This window comes from Stegodyphus dumicola, chromosome 9 (genome assembly GCF_044657685.1).
Source record: "Stegodyphus dumicola isolate Sdum_Otavi_A_Nest chromosome 9, ASM4465768v1".
Taxonomy (NCBI): Eukaryota; Metazoa; Arthropoda; class Arachnida; order Araneae; family Eresidae; genus Stegodyphus; species Stegodyphus dumicola.
In genome coordinates, this window is record NC_140776.1 from 81,980,607 (window position 1) to 82,005,505 (window position 24,899).

At 32.5% G+C, this 24,899-nt stretch overlaps 1 protein-coding gene across 2 annotated transcripts in view; it reads right to left on the reverse strand.

Annotated features, from left to right (window-relative positions):
- Positions 1 to 19,982, reverse strand: part of LOC118203724 (RNA-binding protein 24-like) — a 278,308-nt gene extending 258,326 nt beyond the window's left edge. Inside the window, exon 1 of one of the 2 annotated variants that reach the window (XM_085823680.1) lies at positions 19,276 to 19,982. In XM_085823680.1, coding sequence (XP_085679806.1) covers positions 19,276 to 19,479 — 204 coding nt within the window. In that variant the 5' untranslated portion in view covers positions 19,480 to 19,982. The remainder of the gene's footprint in view (positions 1 to 19,275) is intronic. The other variant, XM_085823681.1, reaches the window with a different exon arrangement.
- Positions 19,983 to 24,899: the final 4,917 nt, after the last annotated feature.

The window sequence follows — 24,899 nt, forward strand, 5'->3', positions numbered from 1 at the left end:
ATATTTATTTTATTAAAGTATCTGGAACCTTTTTTTTTTTTTTTTTTTTTTTTCAGGTACTTATTAGTCATCACGAACTTTTTATTTTTTTTTGCCGAAATTAAAGATTAAATTAGATAATTTTTTTAACAATGAAGTGTACAGCATGGGAATGTGAGCAACAAAAAAGTATTTAGTAAGCATGACCTAGGGGGCTAAAAAAACAAACATTAGTGTTTCCTTTCGCCTATAGGTAATTAATTATGCTTGTTAATGCACAGCAGTGCAGTTAATTTCCATTAGTTTTCTAACAGCCTGCATGTTCTCTTCACAAATAAGAGCTAATCAATTAACTATGACATAGTGTAATTATTACACTTAAAGGAATAAACCGACTTTTGGGAAAAACAATGGCAACATATGATGCTTTAGATATATTTTCGAGGGTAAAAAAATATTAATGTTAAATACAATACAGCATACACTGCCTATGTTTGTCAATTAGTCATTACAACATTTTCCATTTCTCGAATTTCCTCGAATGAACACCTTCACTGACAGAATACATCATATAAAAAAATAAACGTTCACTAAAATACTTTGAAATGATTATGCAATTTCCAGACGCAAATGACAGAAAGATTTGATTACCGTTTTTTGATAATATCAAAAAAATATAATCAATCACTGAGGAATATTTATTTGCTGTGAACAAAAATATAAATATTTCCTTTCATTTTTTTGCTATTTATTTCTTTTTCTTCTCCCCCTCTCCTTTACTTTTTTAAAGTGCAACAAGTAGCTTGCATATTTTGATAACAAGATATTTATTAACATGACACTTTTTTCCTTAAGTACATGTATTATTGAATACGTCACTAAGTTCGGATAAGAGAAAACAAATAATTCTTTATTTTTTACTTTTCTCTACACTGCTCTCATTCTGAACTTCAATGCTACGGAGCCAGATAAACAGCACGAAGTTTTGATTACGACACAGTGTTAAGTAGTAGAAGAGAAACCAAAATAGACGGGAAAGGCAGGTTCAGCGGCTTCGACTTCTTAGCCACCTCCCCTACCACACGAACAAAATAACATAAAAGCGATGAGGTCTTTGTTCATGCAGAAATTTACGTTATTCACTGTAATAGCAGCTGGTTTCGAACGCCATGGGAGACACTATGATTTTTTTATTTATTTATTTTTTTTATTATTATTTTTTATTGTTATTATTCTTTTTATGGACTTGTTGGTGAACGATTATTTAAAGGGTGTGTCTGGCTTCAAAACCAAAATCAGAATACCATTTACATTCAAAAATGCTTGGTAAGAATGACTTAAGGATCAAACGTTACATTCATACGGAAATACACGTGCAATATAAAACGATAGAGCTTGAATTGAATCACAAATCGGGCTTTTCCAGTTATTACCTATGCTCAATTGTGATACAAATTCATCCACATGGATAACAACTTTTCTATAGCAATTAAGAAGAATTAATTTTACTCTTCACGCTATAAAAGATCTTTAAAAACGTATTATCAAAAGAATATTTTGAAGCATGTAAGTTTTAGAATAAATAAATATTCAACTTATAATTAAATTACTTTTTTATAATGCTTTGAGATAGAATATTATAATGTTTTGAGATATATCCAAGTGTCTGTGAAATGTATTCGTAAATAAAGTATAAATAACGCTTTATTACTATATTTTTGGAATACTTTACAAACAGATTAAAATATACGATTCAAAATTGTTATGCTGAAATCAATGCAGAATTTTCATAAAAATAAATACATTCGTACTCTGACATGCTGAAACTGACAGAATTTCAAAAAAGGAAAACTGATTAAACGAAAATTTAACTTATCGAGAAAAATTAATACTAACTTAAAATTCTATTCTACGTTTTGACTTTCAGTTCGACTTAATCAAGTTTCACTCAACTACAATCCTATGATTTGAGTAATCGAAGTTCCATTGCATTATGATCCACCAAGTTTCAAAAGAATAATGTAAATGTAAAACGAGAGGTAGGTATTTAATCGCAAATCGCCATTAAAACCACTGAATTCCCGAGAACCAACAAACATTTCTTTCAAAAAGAAAAACAAGAAACAAAACAAAAAATCTTTACACATAGTTTAATTGCGAATTTAACAACATGTACATGATACAAATGTATTTTATACACATACCAATAAATAAATTTATTATTTTTGTTTTCCTAGTTTTTAGAATTACGAGTTTACTTCCGCGAATGGAATATTACATAGCGAATGGAAAATCACACAGCGAATTAAAAAAAACAAACAAATTGCCCCTTTAGCATAAAGAAAGAATCATGCCATCGTTTTATGAAACGCACTCAGCTTCCTTCATTAAACACTAATACGGAAACTATATTTTACCAAAGTGTAGTAGTGCTACAACTACTATGCCTGAACTTTGAAAATTAAAAACTGGAAAGGAGTCGTTGCAAATAGAAGATGCTGGAAGAAGCGCCTGTTTGAGGCACTTGTATGTTTTAAATTTAAACGAAAACATTTGTATTCCTTTGCGATCATTAATTTTTTTTATATTTTACTCAATAAAAATAGTTTTATATCTGTCTTAATTGATTTTTCAAACTTTCATTTTTGACTTAAGCATGCATGAAATTTACAGTTAATAGACTTTATTTATGGAATTTTTTTTAAAAAATGCAAATTCCACAGTATACAAATATTTCGAACAAAATATGTTCCTTTTATCAACACATGCACACATGAAAGCATACAAAAAAGATAAGAAAGTGGGACGTGGACTAGAACGCAGTAAGGGAGGTACCATTGCAAATGTATGTGAAGAAAATATGAACTTTATTCCCTTATTTTTTATACGAAAAATGGGTCCATAATTTCTTAACTTCAGTGTGTTACAGGTAAATACATACTGAGAAAGTCATCTGAAGACCGTACCACATGTGGCAATCTTTGAATTTGGAGGAACGCAGAAGCAAGGATAATTATTTACTTCCTACTAAAAAAAGTGTTTGCAGCGTCAGGTTGCACCCAACATCTTCACTAGGCAGAACCAAGGAAACGGAAAGGGAAGTAGTAACATGGCATAGGAGTCATCTTACTGATCAATGACTATAGCGTCGCTTCATGCAAGTTATCCGACAGGTTTCTCGCAAAGCAGCTAAGCTAAGAAAAAAAAAAAAAAAAAAAAAACCTGCTGTTGTGATGATATCTTCATATTTTTAATAGTATAAAAAATACTTCATAGGCCCTACACTTGCCAGTCCTGATTTAAGAAAAGTTATACGAAATTTTGTTTAATGCTGAACACAAAAGCAACGAACTCGAACAGCACGTGATCATGTATTACCGCACCCCAGCAAAAATTAATGAAAAAGGTAAATTTTATAATTTTATACCGATACAAATAACAAGTCAATAAAAAATTAAAGACTTTTCATTAATTGGTTAAATAAACTAAGCAAAATAAAAATGATGAAAATACAAATTGAATGAAAAATATCTAAAAACTGACTGAAAACTATTTTATTGTCTGAGTATCAAATATTTATCACTAATCATTGAAACTTTTTAATGAAAGTTAATTTATTATTTCGCGAAGTTACAAGAAAAGAAGCCAATGAAAAGACTTGAAAAATATTTTAAGGTACGTGTAAGCATTACCTTCCGATATTTTCTTCTTGCGCTCCCTAACAGCTGTGATGTCAAAGTTTCATTATTCTTTGCAAATTCTATCACTTTTGACGAATTATTTGTTTTTAATAGTTTAAACAGAAATTTCAAAAGAAAATGTATTTTTGAATTTATAGAAGAAATTGCAAGGTCGTTGAGATTAATACAGAAAAACTCAAAAAGCATTATTTTTAAAAAGTGGTTTTAAGTGAATAGCCATAAATCATATGTACAACTAGCAAAGATTTTCGGGAAAACTAAAAGTCCAACTGCAGTGATTTTTACAATTTTAATAATCGGAAAACTTAGTCATAAATTAGAAGGTCTAAAGTATAAAACTGACAACAGTAATAAATTTTCTGATGACAGAACTAAATATTTCTCAAAAACAATCTCTAAATCACTGTCAGTATCAAGAATTTGTTTGAGAAATCGAACTGGAAAATGAAAGCCGCATTTACGTGTTGTATGGCTCAGGGAAATAAACGCAGCGGATTTTTGGATTCGATATGCCTTCTTGAATTAACTTCCTTTCTGGCTTTTTACGTTGAAAGAACAAAATAAACATTACCCCTGAAGTAAATGAATTAAATTTTAAACTTCAAGGTAAAACTAAGCTAATATACAAGGACATTTCTGACATCAATTCATTTTAAATTATTTTAAATTATTAAAAATTATAAAATAAAGAAGAAATGATATAGTTTACTATTCTACTATTCAACAGTCGAAAAAACTATGAATAAGTTATAAGGGATATCTCACCACGTGCCTTCGTGGAGTATTTGGAAGCACGTCTGGGTAAAGATCGAAATTCGAAACTCGGAGAAGGTATCGCTGATTTTCATGTTTCCCGGATTAAAAAAAAAAAAAAAATTAACTCATTCAACAAAATTTAAAGGAAATATAAAATTATTACAAAATATCTTTCGAGATCGCTGTCAGAGGATCAACCGCTTTCAAAAGAAACTAGACTTTTCGCGGATCCAGTTAGGAGGACGGCTATCAGTGAGGAACCAAAGAAGGAAACTACTAATAGTTCACCCTAGATTTTATCCCTGGCAGTTGAATAAAACTGGCGGCATGAGATTTTCACGGTTTTTCTCGAGAGTAACGGAGGTACGGATCAGTTCTCATTACAACTTCTTTCACAATGACATACATCCCTTTCCTTATGCAGATAGCCTTACTATGCATTATTGTGTATGCAGCAAGTCCAATCCAGAATCTTTTTTCCCGTAAATTTTCAGAATATTCCTTATAGTTTACTGCTTACATTAATCGAGTGACAAGCAAATAATAAGCTATAAGCTTTTGTTAAATCGTTCTGGGCAAAGAGTCATTCACTATCCTCTTAAAATTAATGTTTTCTCTGTCCAGAAATTTTGCAGCCAGAATGACATTAATTTATTTATTTCTGAAACATGAATTAGATTAAAAATTACACATTTTATCTTATACATAAAAATTATAAACTATACATTCTTGTCTCAAATTAATATCGCGGGTTACAATTATCATTTCTAAAAAATACTAATAATAATTAATTCCATTAAATGTGATAAAAAATGCCAAAGCAAAAAAAGCACAGTCAAAGCTTTCTTAATTTATTTGTTAATTCAGAATTCAAGAAAGGGTGCTTTGATTTAAAACTGAATCATTTTTCTCCCTGTAGTAAAAAAAACTAAACGAGTCAAATTTCATGGCATTACTTTTTAAATATCTGATAATTTTGATATGTTTTGAGTAATAGTATTTGTACATCAACACCTTAAAAATCAAGACTGACTTCTTTCTCAATATCTTACGTGAGTAATATGCAGGTTTTTATGTTAATTAACCAGTTATTATTTGCCTTTATTTTCACTTCTACTTTCGTTAACGCTCACCAGGATGAAAATAAGGCGGAGTTTTCGAGCTCGAGAGACAGGCTTTGGGTGCTATCGTCGGCTAGTTATTCTGTGATAGCTTCTTACAAATGATTTAAATAGCTTAATCAGCTTCAGCTTTACTAGTCGTAACTGCCTAGTGAAAATATTGGAGGCCTGAAATAAAGCTTACTTAGTTGTTCCTTCATATTTACTATTTTAATTTAACTTAAGTTTTTTCCCGAAGTTTCTGTAAGCTGCAGGATTTAATTTTCCTATTATTGTTATCAGTTTGTGTAATCGTCAGGCTGACGTGTTGATAAAAACATTTATTTTAAACCTTCACATATGTTTGTGGTTACTGTACTTTAACAAAGCGATAAGTCGTCTGTTTGTCTTTACAGTTCCAAGCAGGGATGTTTAAAGCAACGTGAAACCGTACAACAAAAGACAAGGATATAACCCAGCATGACTCAATAACTACGGCAATAAAACATTAAAATTTAATGCATAGCAGGCAACTAACTGTATAAGTCAATAAATTCAAAAAATATTTCTTGTTATCAGTATTATGACAATAAAAGGAATTATTAACAATAAAATATTATGGCACTAAAACACTTTGTAAACAGCCTATTTACCAGACCACGTGAAAAATGTTTTATGCAATGGTAACACTCATCAGATGGCATGGATGATAAAAAAAAAAAAAAATTAGCGCAAACGTAAAAAAGCCGCATTCAAAAACTGGAGATACATGGCAAAAGATGTCTTTAACATCACTAAATTAAGTGGTTATTAGTCTATATCCTCTTCCAAAGAGAAAATTTTACAAAACATCAATTTAATAAAATTCATGGGATTTTTTTTCCCCCTAATAACAGATTTTAAGCTAGGTTACCACAGATTTTATTTATTTTACAGATTTTTTTTTAAAAAATGTGTTTTCTCAAAATTCATGCTTTTTTTTCCTTAATTTTCAACTTTAAGCTAATGCAAATTAATCTGAAAATATTAATTAACAGCAGAGTCGAACATTAAAAAACTTCTTAAAAGACCATATGCTTGTGAACTTAATAATATGTGGCTCAAAGCTTTAAGCTTTCTCTAGAATTGTTTGCACCATCAGTGTGATATCCCACACTATTTTATCTGCCACGAAGTTGCTAGATAATGCTATCTGACATTTGCAGTTTGACAGAATCCACAGTAGGAATAACTTCAGTGTAACCTTGAAAAAAATTAAATACATAGAAACAAAGTGTGCGATTAAAACCCAATGTTAAAAATGTACTTATTGTCAATACTGATAAATCTTCTCTTAGGAGCATTTTAAGGAGATAATGCATGAAAAGAAAAAGATTTAAAAAATAAATAAATAACTTTAATGGAAAAAACTATCCCCCCCCCCATTGTATGCTAATGTATTAATCTCCATGAGCTTCAATGACAACGTGGATTATTAGTTTTAAATAAAGGAATTAAACATAAAATCCAGATCTCACGAATGATCTTTAAAGTATGTAAATTATAAACTAAAAGGATTACTTAGCTGTTTGGGCTAATATAGGGTATTCTGTCATAATTCACTGTATAACTGAATTCCTAATGTATAGCTGTGCATTTGTAAATTCCTGTATCAGTCAGTTAAGGGCCAGGCAAAAATGAAAGCTTAAAAAAATTGCAGCCTTTTTCCTTATTCATTATCAACGAATCAGTTCCATCTTGATCTTTTATTACTGTCAATCACATATTGCACATCAACCCTCTGCTGCCCCCCCCCGACTTTTTCGTTTTGTTCCAGATGTATATGGAACTACAAATGAAGTGCATTTAGTTTTCCTGTCAATGAAAAAGAATTTAGTTTTACTTCATCAAAAAGCACTTCATAGTTATTCAAAAATGTTCTTTCTGGAAATACAATGAAATCTACATATTAAGTGCGTACAGAAGGACTGTTATTTACTCCATCAATATGAATGTTTCTGAAATTACATCTTTTCCCATCCATTTATCACAAATCACATTAAATAACCAACTTGAAGTAATACAAGTCCTTATAAGCACACAGCTACAACTCTTTGATATAAAAATAATTACTTGTTATCCCCCCCAAAAAAGGAGTTCCACTCTTATCAACGCAAGAAGGACAAAAAAGGCACAAAAAAGCTATTCCCTAACTAAAAAGAAGTGTTTAGAATAATCAGACTGTGCCCATGCCGTTTCACCTAGAATAGACACAGAGTTAAAAACATGTTACCCGGATTTTAGCCGTGAACATAATTTACGAACACATACTCCCCTCTGTAAACAGCATGGAGCAAACAGATTCGGATCTCGTTTATCGACTGAAACCAACACCCCCTAGATCCTCATGTATTTAGGGGGAGCTGCTGAAACTCGTACCCTACGGGGAGAAAGAGGAAGGGATAGATTCTTTGGAAGGGATTAACTTGAATCTCGGGGGGAGGAGGTAAACTGCTTTTATTTTGAGGATACGGGTTCCGGCTGCCTTCGCTGTTTATTCTGTACAAACTAAGTGACCTTAATTTTTATAATTTCATATACTGTTACGGAAAATTTAAATAATATGTAAAGAAATTTCTATTACATTGTAGAGTCATTAGGTTAATTGGAAGCAGAAAAGATGAAAAATATGCAACCGCCTTCGCCGGGAATCGAACCAAGGACCTCAGGAATACCACGAAGGCACGCTAGGAAAGTGGGAGAAATACCTTATAACATCAATTCAAAAACGAATTTAAACAGGCACAAAACAAGCTGAATTGAAACATGCAAAAGTAAAATTTTAAATTACCGGGAGGAGAGGGAATCTGAAAGGTTTCAGATTTTAACGGTCGCCCAAAAACGTTTGTTACGCTCTCGCTGAGCTCGTACTCTGCTCTTGCACTCACTTCTGCTAAACCACTTGTTTTCCCCTTTTTAGTTTATTATTGAGCATCATTTTCTTCGCACTTACGTTCAGTTCATCCTATTAATATTGTTCTCTTAGTAAGACGTTTAATTTTGTCTATTTATTATCCGCTTTTTATGACTTAACTTTATTTATTAAATATCACATTTTTTACACTTACGCCACATTAAATTCCATTCAACAGCAAAATTACAAAACATATAAAAACGGCCTATATTTAGAATTTCCGATATACAGTCTCGACAGGGCCGTTCCTAGAAGGTGTGCAGTTCGTAAAAGTAGCCGGGCGGCCAAAATCAGGGACGACCGGACTCTCGCGATACCACGCTTAAATATTTTAAATTCATTGTAAGTATTTGTCATGTGTAAGTACTTTTTATTCATACTGTCATATGTAAGTACTTAGTGAGCATGAAATAAAAATTTTAGTAATCATTGAGCTTTATTATTTTTTTTATTATTATTATTTTATTTGGGGGCGGCAATCTTAGGAAAGTACGCGGGTAGCCAATGGGCTAGGAACCGCCACGAGTCTCGAGCGCTGGAGATAAAAGTGTTTTGCTCCATACAGTGTTGCCACTGCTCGCTTCCAAATCGTTGAGTTTGTCAATCAAACATTAATTAAAGTTTAACAAAAACGAAATAAATAATAAAATAGATTTTAAATTCAAAATTCGGGCTTCCAGGTGCACACGTTCGAGTGAAGAACTATGTTATTCAAATTTGATGGCTCTAAGTACCGTCGTTTTTTCACAGTACGAGGAACATACATACATACATGCAAATTCTCAATTATTTTAATTTCTTTAAAAATAATATAGGACGATAATATTTGGTGACAATAATTTGAAAAGTTATACGCCGTTTACAGTGAACCGACGCAAAATCCCATATCGAGAATAATAGCTCCTTTTTGGGCTAAAAAATTTAGTTTGGCATAGGTTTGAATAAATGTCTGAAACATGAAAACCAGAAACACGAACGACATGAACGACAAAATGTCTGCCTGTCAGGTAGGATTTAACTGTTTATATTACTGATGTAATCTGGAAGACCTAGACCGTGCATTATGTAAACGAATGAGCCCGGTCAGACACCATCAAAAGTTTTGGCGACGTCAATGAATAATCCTCCGGTGACTTTTCTGTGTTGCAGACTTTTAAAGATGGTTTCTACCATCTTTTATAGTTGATTTGAAGTGGTGAGTCTTTTTCTGAACCCAAACTGATGTGGAATACGAATGCTCTCTTCTTCTTTAAGTGTGTATTCATTCTCTTCAGTAGTATCGCTTCCATGATCTTACTCAAGGTATATAACTAATGGGTCTTTACGACTCGGGAACCATTAGTGACTAGTTTGACTTGAGGATGGGAGTAATGGTAGTTATTTTCCATTCGTCCGGAAAATACTGCCACTTCAATATGGTGTTAATAATTTTTATCAATAGGAAGATGATCTTGGGAGGAAAATTCTTAATCATTAATTTCGTTTCTATATCAATGCCTGGGCGTTTTCTGTTTTTTAATATAAGCATAGATTTACAGCACCACGACTGGAATAATGTTGTCTGTGTGCGAATTTGTAGAGTAGTTGGGGTGAAAGCTAGAAACTAGGTTTTCTGTTGTTGTGCCATGAATATTGTTAGTTCAAAAGTGAGATTCCAGACGCTAAGCTAAGAATTCTGCTTTCTCAGTTTCAGTGTAACGGATCCTGTGGTGTGCCTTTAAGGTACAGAATTTTATTGTCGCTTTTCTTATACCTTGTAATTAATCTCCATAAGGAATTATCATCCGTGGAAAGTGAATTTACGTAGTTAGTTCAGTCCAAGTCGTGCTTGTGCATTAGTATGAGATTTCACAGCATTGTGAAGACTTGACAGCATGCGGTGAAGGTCTGACTCTGCTCTCAGAGTTTCTCGTGTACTAAAAATGCCTCCTGGCAGCGATGAATTTGCTTAGGTCCTGGGTCCTTTTGGTTTGTGACTTTTGACTTCCTTGCTGGGCTTTATACAAAGTATCTTTAGCGGAATTTGCGAACTTCTTAATCAAACTTCCAACGTCATTTCCCGATTGTATTGTTGGTATAGTCCGTGGTATAGTGGAGTGAATGTTGTTTAGAGCTTTGGAATATGTAGGCAGATCAGTAACACAGGCTTTACTGTCTGTTGAAGTATAGTTACTAAAATAAAGATTAACGATGACCCGATTATGGTCAAATGACAGTTTATCCCAATATAGAAACATCCAGTGGAATTTTGTGTCATATTTAATACATCGGTAATTCTTTCTATTGGGCATAGATACGATCACTTAACGCTTATCACAAAGTTATGTGTATAAAATGCTCGAGTTTCTTATGAAAACTCTTTTCGCTATATACAAATATTATAATAAGAAACATTCTATTCTGTAGTTGGAATAACAAAAATAGAAATAACATCAGAATTATGCCCTGGAATTTCTTGATAAAATAAAAAGGAGTATAAAAACTTATTTTAAAATTCAGAGCAGCAGTAAAATGAAATACTTTTCAAGTTTTAGTTTATTTCGTAAAATTACTTCGTTTCTTAATGCGACTTGAAACGAAAAGAAAATGGATTTTGAGATATGCTTCCGTTAACTACTACTTTAGTGACCAAAATGGCAAATTATTCTTCATAACATATTATAATTACGCGCATTTTTTACATTTCCTATCAAATGCCTTTCAACAAGTCATTCGGCTTTTCCATTTCTACACGCAATAATTTCTTATCCCATCTTTTATCATTTGGATTTTCCATTTTATCTGCAACTGGATCATACAAAGCTTTGGACAACAATACAGTTACACTTCGCACACAAGTACCTTTGTGAAGATAACAATTTCTTACGAATTTAGAGCAAATTTTAAAATTCTATGCTGCAATTCTACGCTGGACTTTTACTGAAATTTTAACACCTAATGACCAATATGCCATCTCGATTAATTATCTCTTAAATCAGAAATAAGACTTGCACAATTAGAATAGTGATCAAGCATCCCGAATTGTTCGGTACAATTCTGCTTTAGAATATATCCCAGAAAATGTCCAGCCTTCTATAAATATTCTACAAATTTCTAAATATAAATGACATGAATTTCATTATTGCCACTCCATACGATCAAGACGACATTTTACTGAGATCAAGCTGTATTCAGCAATCAAGATATAAATGTTAGGCAATTCGCAAGATCCTCAAAAGAGTCCACAGACAGCCTAGTAGTAGTTCTACCCATGCTCAGATTCCAATGAACAAGCTAACTTCATGAAGCTTACGTGATTTTCTCCGTGTGTAAAGTGAATATGAGTGAGTATTTCTTAAAATGCTCTCCATGAAGGCATCCCTACTCCAACGCTGATAGCTTTCACCATTGCTGTAATCCAAATAATCCAATCCAAGATCTACAAAAAAGACTGGTCTCTGAAACTATTGCTAGATTTTTATTGTAGTTGAGAAATTTCATATAATTTTATCATAGCTTTTTATCGTGCTTGAGAAATGGACAGTGAAATTGAAGCATATGAACAGTTTTAAAAGGATTACTTTTTGAAAATACAGCAGATCGGGGAAACGTTAAGCCTTAACGCATAGGACATTTTAACTTCAGAAAATGCTTTAACGAGAAATCGTTATTTGATAATAAATTATTCAATGAAATATTATATTTAGAAAGATATGAAATACCCAGAATCTTAAACAGTTGTTCAAATATGAAACTGAAATTAAGCGAAATGGACCCAAATTTATTTATTTATTTATTTTTTCTGATAATCATGGAAAAAAATCCGCTTTCTTTCAAATCTCTAATATTAAAATTCCGCTTTTTTTGTGAACAACTGCAATAACACAATAAATATTCCGATAATATATATAATAAAGTCTTTTGATAGCAAACCTTTCTAAATCTAAACTGATTTCTGCAAACATAAACACTGGTATCGAATATTACCGACAGTCGTATTCTCTAAGGAGACCGCTTTAACAGAAATCATTTCGAATCAAGAGATCTGCTGGATTAATGCAAGAAAGTACAAACACAGGTAAGAATATTAATTATTTGAAAATTATTTTATTATGTTACAAACTAATCTCCCAACCACCACAGACGTGGAACTCCTTTTTCCTCCTTAATAGGTTTCGAAAAAAATCTACTCACTTTTTTAAACCTCTAAACTTAAAATAAAATTTATTCATTCAATCAGGACTTTAGCACAAAACTTAAATAATTTATAAAACAGAAATCTTCTTTTGGAAGCATTAAATTTGTAATTAGGTTACCTTGTCTGTCAACAATTTATAACATCTAGAAAGACCAAAAAGGTGCTTGGAATTCACAAAACAACTATTCTATAATTTACTTACCACTTCAACGGGAGCTCTATTTCCTAAACCTCGAATACATCTCTCAACAAAACCCAGCTGGTAACCGGAGCACGATGCGGATCTTTCTTGTTTCTACAACAGTATGAGTTGCAGTTACGAATCCCTCGTATTGAATTAATTGACTTAAATTTATGTAACCTAGCGGTATGGGCAAATATTTGTGACGTAAGTAAAAAAAAAAAATATGCAGCTTAAAGATTGTTTACAGAACACAAAATTAATCTTCACACTATGAAACTGCTAATTATATGCCTGAGCTCATTATTCTTTCCTTCAAAACTGTCGACTGTTCTTTCTACAGCATTAATCAAATACATTTTGTAACAATCGAAAAAATTATTTTTAACGGATCTTAATGAAGCATTCATTTCTAGAATCTCAGACTACTCAAAGCCAAGCAATTACAGTAATTTGAGTAATAATTTGACAAACTATGAATTATAGTTTCTTCTAACCCTATTACAAACAAGAATACTTTGAGTTAAAAACGTCTGAAGGTACATGTAGAGGTTAGGCCAGTACCTCTGTAGTATCATAGGTGATTGAAATATCGCTGAATTTAAATACGTATTAAGCTTCTACTCAAGTTTTGAGAAAGAACATCCCGGCAATTAGTCTGAGGGTTTAAAACGTCTACTATAGCTCAGCCCTTCCATTTTTTGCGCTACATTAGGCCATAAATTAAGCGTGTTGCCTTTGTTTTACTACGCTAAGCATTCATCTGACATGGCAAATTGCCAGCTCTGATAACTGCTTTCATTTTGAACCTCCTACAATCATAAATTTATCTTCAAATTTCATTCCACCAGGTGCCGAGTGGCTGAGATCGCTGAATACCAATAATTCAACCTGGGCTCGAACCCAGGCGAATGAACTGGGTACAAGATTGGTTTTTGTGGTCCCCCCCCGTAAGTAACGTGAATACGAAACAGTTTCCAGTAGAAAATCCTCCTTCCCTTAGCCAGATAGTCGTCTTGTACTTAGCCATATTAAAATAACTTGACCTACTTTAATCTTTCGAATTTTAATAGTACACAGCTTAAGAGCGTAAACAATTAAAAAATAACATAAGTAACTTTTTATATTAATACTGTAAAACAGGGCTTAATTTCTAAGATTATAAGTGCCGGAGCCCTGTAACTTTTTATATTAATACTGTAAAACAGGGCTTAATTTCTAAGATTAGAAGTGCCGGAGCCCTATGGAAGAGCGTCAGCAAAGAGGAACAAGAGTAAATAAATAAATATTAAACTCATTAATAATTTTTTAATTAAATAGTTAATTATTATCAAATTAATTAATAGCTTTTTAATTAATGTTTATAAATTGTTATTGAATCAATAATTATTATATAATTAATTAATTATAATTTAATTGATAATTATTAGATAATTAATTATTATTTATTGAAATTATTTAAGTTTGAAGTAATTAAATAATTAAAATTAAATAAAATGTAAGAGCTAAATTGAAATTTAATGAGCGGTTTTTAATACAATTTTATTGTTAAAATAAAAGTTTCGAGATAAAATTTCTACTAAAATTGTAACATTAAATCAGTTACATAAAAGAAGTGCCGCGGCCTTCTTATTCAGACCTCCGGTGCGTTCCGGCTAGAATTATGATTTATTACAAAAACTAAGAAGTATCCAGCCCAATTTAAGTTGTGATCGTGGGGGGAGGGAGTCCTTTTATCATCACAAAAATTATATATACTTAAAGTACAGCTGATGAAAATTCCAGGGCGAAACAGAATGAGGGTATGAGTGGGTGGAAACAAAAAATGAGGGCAATCTTGGTGAGAGAGACCGCGGCTCTCTGCTGATGTAATTGTAGCCATAAAAACCAAGCAGATGTGCGTCAGGAATAAAATGAGACCTGAATCTGACTCCTAAGGATGAATGTAAAATTGCTGGTTATGCTTCCCCTCTCATTAGTGGATACTGTGGGAAGACGATGTAGGACGTGCTTAAGCAGTTTATCTCAGTATTCAGTTTATTGTACTCGCTGTCCTTAACGCACATTTAAGACCACAAATTTTCCTTTCTGCAAGGATAACTAACTGTAAGCATCGATAACAATACACTAGATACGATAGCATGGCGAGAAATTCACGCGCTCCTAAACAAACTCCCCCAAATTTATTGCTCTTCTTAAGAGAAGGGTTTCCGCATGTGAGTGAGGGGACTTTACTTGAACGTCTCATGTTCTCATGAGTTCGTATTTCTAGGGAAATAGAGTATTGCAAGGTCTGCTTATTGTTAAACTAAAACATTACGAATTCTAACTTTTCCCCCCTTGAAATTGTGGTTCAGTTTTATAAAAAGAAGTACCGGAGCTCATCTTATTTAGGGCTCCAGTGCGCTCCGTCTAGAATTGTAATTTATCTTAAAAATTGAGAAGTACCGGAGCTCAGCTCCGGTGGGCTCCGGCGCAATTTAAGCACTGCTGTAAAATAAAACATTTCTGCCATGTTATGTATTCTGATTCATAATTTTTTTTTGCTAATTTTATTCGGTAATTCAGGCGTAATTTAATTGAAAAAGGCGATATTTATGCAAACAATTTTTTCTTCCAGTAAATGAAAACGAACAGTATCCAATTTGAACTATAACTATTTTATTAATAAAATTTTCGCTCCTCAGGAAAATTAAGAAAGCTTCATTTCATAATACATAAAGTTAAAATTTTGGAAATTCAGTGAGGCACTCTTACCGGACATCTCATCTTCCATTCTGGAAAAACGTCAAGATTCTTTCCTTTGCGTTACCCAAAAATACATCCGCGAACGAAGACCTTTAACAGTTTGCAATAATATTCATAGAAGGGAGTACGCTTTCCTCAAAACATTTAACAATAGAGACATTTTATTTAAATTACTGAATAAAAAATAGATATGCTAGTTTTTTTTTTTTTTTTTTTCATTTAGTTTTGTATAAATAATTTATAAAAAGTACCGTCAGTTACCACAAATACGCAAGGCAATTTATTAAAATTATCAAATTCGAATTCGAAACGTAATTTTATTTTTACTTTATGTGAAGTTTCAAACCTAAATTAGCTTTAAGCTTAATAACCTGAATTAGCTTTAATATTACCTTCTTATTTATCCCAAAATTAAAATCATGCTTTCATTATCATGTTTAGTAAACATTAAAAGTTCAACTCGTGAACACAGATATTCAGCTATCTATTATTTATTTCAACTTCGCTACCTTTTATTTAATGGTGTCTTCCTTTTCCGCGGTTGTCAAAATCATTCCTGTTTCCGTGAAATCATCAATCTTCATTGCCTTCCTTCCCAAAGGACATTTTGAGGGCCGAATGGACTTTGGTCTCTCCCGAAAGGTAGGAAAGCAATTTTTTTTTTTTTTTTTTAAATTTAAAAAGAAGAATTTTTAAAAGAAATAATCTCAGATCTTTACATGAATGAAGATAATACTGTATTTAAAAGGAGAGAGAGAGAGATGTTCAAACTCTGCCATGATTTTGGCAATGAACTAAAAGATTATTTCCTAAAGTAAAAACAATATTCTTCCAAAATTCTGCATAAAGGTGAGTTATTATAAAATCTTTCAGAATAAATATTCGTTCTAAAACGACGACTTCTTTGGTCTTAATTGCGCTTTTGATTCTTTCATTTATGCAAATCCTATAAACATTTTTCTTATTTTTATTCTGAATTTGATACTGATAACCGTTATAAAGAGCTAAAGGTTCTTTTTTTTTTTTTTTTTTTTTTTTTTTTTTTAGTTCCAATAATGTCTAAAACATTCATATTGATTAATATAAGAAGTGAAAATAACAGCTAATACTGTAACAGAACTATAAATGGAATGAAACTTAAGATTTCAAGAGGAGCCTAAACTAAGACACGTCTTCAATCTCACGAAAACCAGGGATAAATAGAATATCTCTTCCAAGTCCTGACGAAGACTTATTCACAAAGAAACTGCCCGACTCTTCTTAATGACTCATCATGACATCTCCTGAGGAGCTGTTATAGGGGTATTGTACTCTCCGATTTCGCGGGAACAGGAAGAATTTTGAAAACCGCGAAAACAGGAATCGCGGAAACAGAACTAATTCTTATTTAAACCAGGGTTTCTTAAACTGTGGGTGGCGACCCTCAAGGGGGTCGCGTGACCTGCAGCAGGGGGGTCTCCAAAAATTTTAGCAGTTTTGGTATTAACTTATTATAATAATTTTACAATTACCAAATCTTTTTACACAATGTATCTGAAAACAGATAAAAACAATACAGACAAAGAAAAAACGAAAACGTTTCGACGCATCCTTTTTATAATATAAGCATTATAAAGCTTCATTTTCCTTACTCTGCACGTGACGCTGTCATTTCGTCCGTTACTTATTTAAAATTCCACACTGTTCTATGTCTTGAAATTAGAATTTAAAGTTAATCACATAAAACTGCTATAGTATATTATAGTACAAGTGAAAAAATTGACAGTTTCACTCACGCGTGTGTCGGATTTGCGCAGTACTTATCGGGGTCCCGCAAAGTTTAGTAAATATTATGGGGTCCTGGGGGTCTCGAAAAAATGTCAGTGATAAAAAGGGGTCGCTACTGAAAAACGTTTAAGAAACCCTGATTCAAACCATACTTTTAAAAAAATCAGAACTCTCATATCCCGAAACACTCTCTCGTTTATAGACGAATATCTCAGAAAGCCAAAAATATATTCCCATGGCACATTTCAGAAAATGACAAATGTTTAATTTATGATGTGCGTCACGATCTCTCAAGGGTCGGATAAGACGCTAAGAAGGCAAACGAACAAAAAAGAAAAACGTAAAATAAAATAAAAATAAATTTTCCACAAACTCCATATGCATGCTGGGAAATATCCGAAACATATGCATAATAAAATACAAAAAGGATTCAGCTGTCTGGTACTTTTGACAGGCTTTCTTCAGAAAGAAGATCACGTAAGGAATCATATTCTATAGGATCATTCCCCTTTGAAATAACAATATTAACGCTTATTATATATATATATATATATATATATATATTTAATTCTATATGAAACTCTTAGGGAGGAGACTATACGAATTCAACTTTGTTCATAGTTTAAAATATACAACTGTCTTACACTTTTCACCGCTTATTTTATTATTATTTTTAGATCTAAATGGCCAAACAGTTACTTGTGAAGCATTCGCAAAGAATGGGCAAGGCGACCGAGGTGAACCAAACGAACTAACTATACAACTGGCAAGGATCCGTGCATTCTCCAGGATAACTCGGGTCCAATGATGTGGACCACGAAAGATCCGCTTACTTATATTTTTAATTAAACAAATATTACGTAACAAATCGACCAGTATGTGATTATCGACCGTTATCATTAAATTAATGATTTATGCTTTCTTAATTCTTGTGCACTGACTCGAATACAAGATGATTTTTTCCTCCCTTTTTTTATACAACCTTCTCATACACCATCTTTTTTTGCTACAATAAAGAACAAACTAATAAATTTAATTATCCTTTTACTTGCAGCTAACATTTAAATTAACACATTGATGACAACTTGCGGTTTATTCGGGGATTTTAAAATATGTCATACTACTTTCTGCGACCTGCAGATATGATATACAGAGGCTACGTAATAGAAGATCATTCTTATATGTGAGGTTATCTTGTATTCAAGTCACTGTGATAAATTATAAATATTAAAAACACCAATAATAAATTTGTAATTAATTACTTTTCATACAATTCAAATTTCTTTTGGTAGAAAAAATATGTAAAAGAAACAAAAAAATAATAATAATAATAATAATAATAATAACTGTTTTATTTGAATCTGTAACTGTTTATCTTTCATAAACCACGGGAATCTGTCATTTTAAGTACCAAACTGTCTTTCGCCAGCAGTTTAAACATGATGACGCAAATATTACCAAATATACTATTCATTCAAAAAAATGTGTAATCAAGATCCACCGTAAATGATATTAACGTATTCAATGAAGTACCGCATTATTTTTCTGAGAACAAAATTTTGCAGGATATTCATTTCGTGTAATTAATATTTTTATCCATTAAAAATGAAATATTAGATAAGATCCCAAAGACATAAATTAAATCCATCGTACATTGTTCCATTTTTTTTTTCCTAATTCTAAATTATAATCGTGAGATTACGCTTATAAAACCTGAATTTAATAAATTATTTTGTATTCATACCCCTACAAGCAGTGCCTACATTTTTGCTACAATAAAGTACAAAATAATTAATTTCCCAATTGATTAGCGCTAGAAAACCATTTTTTATACTAGAAAATAAGCCCCTGCTAGACAAGAAAACATCATAGTACTTATGCAATTCATAACTAGAAAGATAATCACTACTTACGAATCCATATCCTCTGCTTTTTCCGGTCTGTCTGTCGGTAATGACAACTGCTTCTTCTATATCTCCAAAGGCTTCAAAAAATTGCCTCAAAGATTTATCAGTAGTATGGTATGGCAGACCACCGACGAAAATCTTCGTGAAGGTTGTGTCCTTCTGTTGAATATTTGTAGCGCTTACTAACTGCTGATCCATAATGTCCGACATAGCTGCGTTCAGATAGTAATCCAGCGATTACGGTATAAAAGGGGACAATAACAAACAAAAATTTTACGCTGTGAAACAAAATGCTCACCTAATAACACCAATTAATAATGATCTTTTCCTACTGTAAAACACTTGTAGATAACTAAAATAACGTACAAAAGAAAGAAAACAAAATAACGGTGATGAAAAATGTAAATATCACAGTTCCGTTAGAATGTATCACAATAGAGCAATAATGTTCGCGACGCGAGAGAATGAAATACTGGAATTGAGCAAGGCTAGTTAACGCGAACAGACGTCCGTACTTTCACAGTGCTTTTCAATTCGGAAACTGAAGCGGGAAAGCATGCGACCGGTTGGCACGGTAGGAGGGACGGACACACGCGCGAGTCGCACGTAGGACATCCAATGACAAAACTAGGAAATCTTTCTTTTCCCCCAGTTCGGATGCGCTGCAGCTCGCGGAACAGCTGTCCGATAGTATATTTTCGTTCACGCAAATGGCAACGTTCAGCGGGGGTAGGAAAGGGGAAAAACAACCGGAGGTGGAGTGTCACGCTTGGCGCTGTTCGCCCACGTGTTCTTAAACAGTTCCTATCGCTTCTTTACTTTTGTTTTTGGGTTGGCACATCATTTTGCGGTTTCGGACTCGCGCATTTTATCTACACTGGCGACCGACTGAGGTGGGAAGAGAAGTTGTACTTCTGTATTAGTAATAAGAGCAAAATTAAAGAATTTACAATTTATGTTATTACGAAATTACATATTCAAGAGGGACTTAAAACGAATCAGCACTTCAGCATATGAATACGTAAAATTACAAAATGAAAGGAAAAGGAATGAACTTAACCAAAATTAACTTCTGAATGAACCGCACGTTCCGTTCATACTTGCACGATCCATTCTTGATTGGGGGTTGGACGGATTTATATTTCTGAGATTCTAGTCAATTGTAATTTTGTCTCAGACAGAGTGCATAAATTTTGTGTACTAACGTAAAGGCCAAAAAGGTTTAAAAGTTCTAAATTTATATTTATTTGAAACAAAAATTCAAAAGTAAAGTACTAAATTAATATTTATATATTACTTGAAAGAAAAAGACTAAATTTATATTTGCATTTTAGCTCAAAAGGCTCTTACTTTGCATGGGCTTGTAGTCTCGAAATGGGATTTTGCATCGTCCACTATAAACGGTATCACTTTTCAAACTCTTGCCACCAAATATTATCGCTCTGTATTATTTTTAAAGAAATTAAATAATAAAGAATATGCATGTATGTATGTTCTTCGCATTTTTAAAAAACGACGGTACCTAGAGCCATTAAATTTTGAGCCTCCACCCGAACATGTGCACCTGGAAGCTCGAATTTTATATTTGTTATTTTGTAAAACTTTTACGAAATTTTGATTAACGAACTCCATTATTTGAAAGCGAGCAATTACAACATTGTACAGAATAAAATATTTTTATCTCCAGCGCGCGAGACTGTATATCGGAAATTCTAAAAATATGCCGTTTTTAAATATTTTGTGATTTTGCTGTTGAACTGAATTTTATACCGTGTAAGGGCGAAGAACATGATATTTAATAAATAGATGCTTCAAAAATGATTCATACTACTTGAATGATTCCTTGTACTCCTGATTATTCTACATCTGAAGGTACAAATATGTTTTATAAATAAAGTTCTTATATATATTGTTTGTTTGAATGTTTTACAAATATAAATAAAATTAACACACAAATCATTAATAATAAAAAGACAAAAAAATTTGCAAGCCATCTTATTAAAAAAAACTGAACATTGATATAATGAAATGAGAGAAGACTTTAAAAAAATATGAAAATGCATGACAACACTTGGCATTGCATCGAGAATTCTAAACATATGCTGTTATGCTACTTCTAAAATTTTTGTAATTTTTTTGTTGAACTGCATATGGCTACAGCTAAAAAAATGCATCTTAATAATAAAGCTTAGACAAAAAGAAATGGATTAGCAGAAGTGAATGTTGTAGCAGACTGGTAGATTGGGAGCTCAACAGAGAGCCTCAACAAATCCTTTTCAAAACCTCAACAAATCCTTTTGGCCGATCCTTAAAATCTAATCACTTTCATTTCACACTTTACTACGACATTGCTATTATATTACCATAGATGAATTCAGTGCTTCTTGTTAATTTAATCTATTTCCAGCAATTATTTGGCGGAGGGGGGGGACTCAAGACTCGCTTCATTGTAGCTTACAGCCATGAAGCTCAATTTTAACATTTTTAGTCCAAAGGGGCAATTTGCCCAGAAGGACTATTAATTTCGCTTTGGCATTTTGCGTCGATTCACGATAAGCGTTGTTTCACTTTTCAAATTGTGGCCGCCAAATATTATCGCTCTGTATTGTATTTAAAGATATTAGATACTGAAGAGTCTGCATAAATGTATGTATGTTTCTCGCATTGTGAGAAAACAACGGTACCTAGAGCCACCAAATTTTGAATAACGTAATCCTCCTGCGAATATGAGCAACTGGAAGTCCAAATTTGAAATTCGAAATTTGTTTCATTATCGATTTCATATTTTGCAAACCTTTAACGAATTTTTGATTAGCAGACTCAAGGATTTCAAAGCGAGAAATGGCAACGTTGTACAGAAAAAAAAAAAAAAAAAATATCTCCAGCGCGCGAGACTGTGTATCGGAAATTCTAAAGATATGCTCATTTTAAAGTTATTTTGCGATATTGCTCTTGAACTGAATTTTTGTGGTTTAAATTTAATAAATAAAGGTAGCACACAAAATGTTAAAAAACAAACCGCCCCTTTGGACGCAATTTGAACAGGGTCGTTCCTACGCCATTTGGCTGCTCGCGTACTTTCCTGGAATTGCCGCCCCTAGGCCATTGGCTGCCCGCCGTACTTTCCTATGCTTGCCGCCTCCAAAATTAAAAAATAAAAAGCTCAATGATTAATAAAATGTTTATTTCATATTCACTAAGTTTTTACATATGACAAATTGTATAAAATGTGCTTACATATGACAAGTACTTACAATGAATTTAAAATATTTAATCGTGGTATCGCGAGAGTCCGGCCGCCCCTGAGTTTCGCCGCCCGCGTACTTTTACGCTCTGCCCCACCCCCGCTAGGAACGGCCCTGAATTTAAAATCTAAAAACCTTTCAAATTTTTTATTTCTTTATTTTTACATATAGACAGACACATATGCATTTGCATGTAGATATTTCATTTAAAATGCAGGTCACTTGGAAAATAGACCACTCTGCTTATCAAGCATATTTATTTGGTTTCGACCAATTCTTTCATTTCCATGTAGTGTTTTTGAGATGTTGACTTCCGCGATCAGATGACATTTAATTCTCTTTGGTAAGAAAATAATTCGTTCTCTTTCGTCCAGTTAGTGCACTCCAGATCATAACTTTATTCTTAAGAATTCTACCTTGTTGGAATTTGGGAAATGCCGAGTGGAACCCTTAGGCTGTTTCAAAGAAAAGTATTCAGACTTATGATTTTAAATGTAATGCTGACATGTGTGTAGCCGAAAATGATGTTATATCTTGTGACGTCATCGTACGACTCAATGTGATAATGCAGGGTGAAACCCTAATAAATGAAAATGGAGTTACGATTTAAAATAAATCTCTGTGCGTAAAAGAAATAAATACTTTATCTATTCTTTTAATTGACACATACGCATTCCAACTGAATTATAATGAAACTGAAGTAAATAATGAACCTGATGTTCCACCTATTTTCAGAGATAAGGTGCAACAATTAGTTTCGAGTTATGTACGGTGTAAAACTAAAACAACGAATATAGAAATGAACACTTTGGCAAAAAATAACGAATCTATATTTCATCAGCCTCATTAAGTAGTCATTTTCAGAGAAACGATTTGTCGAAGCTCAAGTAGATGAAGGAATAGCACAAATAATAGTAGAACCTAGCTCTTCAGAATACTGCAGCCCGGTCGTAATCGTTAAAAACAGAGCTTAAGTCCGAGGTGTATGCATAGATTATAGGAGTTTGATTAAAGTAACTGTAAAGACAAATTGTCACTTCCATTAATTGAAGATATTTTAAATTGATTACTGGGTCGCATGTTTAATACGATAGATCTTAATGTGTTTTTCTATGTTGGCGTAAACAGCGATAGTGGGAGGTATACTTCATTTGTAACACACAAAGACCTCTCTCAAGGTTCCTTTTGGACTATGCAGTTCTCCTGCTGTATTCAAAAGTTACCTTAACACCATTTTTTTACCTTTAATTAACGATGGTATTGTTTTGCCATATATGAATGACGTAATAATCTTGTCTCCCTACATTGAAGAAGGAATCGAACGACTTGAACGTATTTAGGGTTTAGCTTGCTAGTCAATACGATCGAAACTTGAGAATTGAGATTAATTTTCTGAAATATCATTTTTTGAAGAAGAGAATTGAATTCTGTGATCATGTTAACGAGGAAAATAATATTTTTGCATCCGCTTTAACCCTTTGCGCCACAGTGTGTCCGGTCTGGACACACCTAAAAATTTCCTACTGTATGCACAGAAAAATTGAATGAAAAAGGATTTATAGGTTACTATAGGTTACTCTGAACCTTCTTTATTTATAATAGATGGAAGCTCAACACAAACCAGTCCATATATTTTAGACATGTTTAGTTTTTTAAGACTCTCATTTTTCAAAGAAATCTTCCAGATATTTTAGAGTATAAAAGGAATTGTTTGAAAAGAAATTTCTATGTTATTTTTTTGGCTGTATGCTAATCTCCTTATTCTATATTAGTTTTAAATTTTTACCTTGAAATCTTGCCTAAAATCAAACGGCGAAGCTTAGGTGTGCCCAGACCGGGCTCACCGATAATCTAGGACAACTGAGAGTCTGTATTCTTTGTTTCTCCGCATCTCATCGGTTAGTTCATTGACAACAATGCTCGTTTCAGCACTCTTTTCGAAGCTCTATTCAATCAGTGTGCCACTTTGGGCACATCCACAGAATTAAAACGATAAGTGCTATCTTCACAAAATTTCACTTGTGTACTCCTCTAGGTCTAATTATGCAATAAAGAACAGACACCTTAGGGCCAAAATCAGAGACGTTCTTATACATATCCAAAGACTTGGACTGGATATTTGTCATATCTAATGCTTATTCATCTCCATATGTTACTAAACCATATTTGTCTTTATTTTATTTTATTTATTTATTTTTGTTTTTTATTTTATTTTTCATTATTTATTTTATTTTTTATTTATTATTTTTTTATTTTTTTTTATTTCATTTTAATGTTCCAACAGTTTCATTTATCTACGCAATGCTGATGGACGGGAGCTCCAAAGACTTGCTTATTACACCTTCCGCCTTAGAAAAAACATTTATTCTTACATTTATGCTTTTG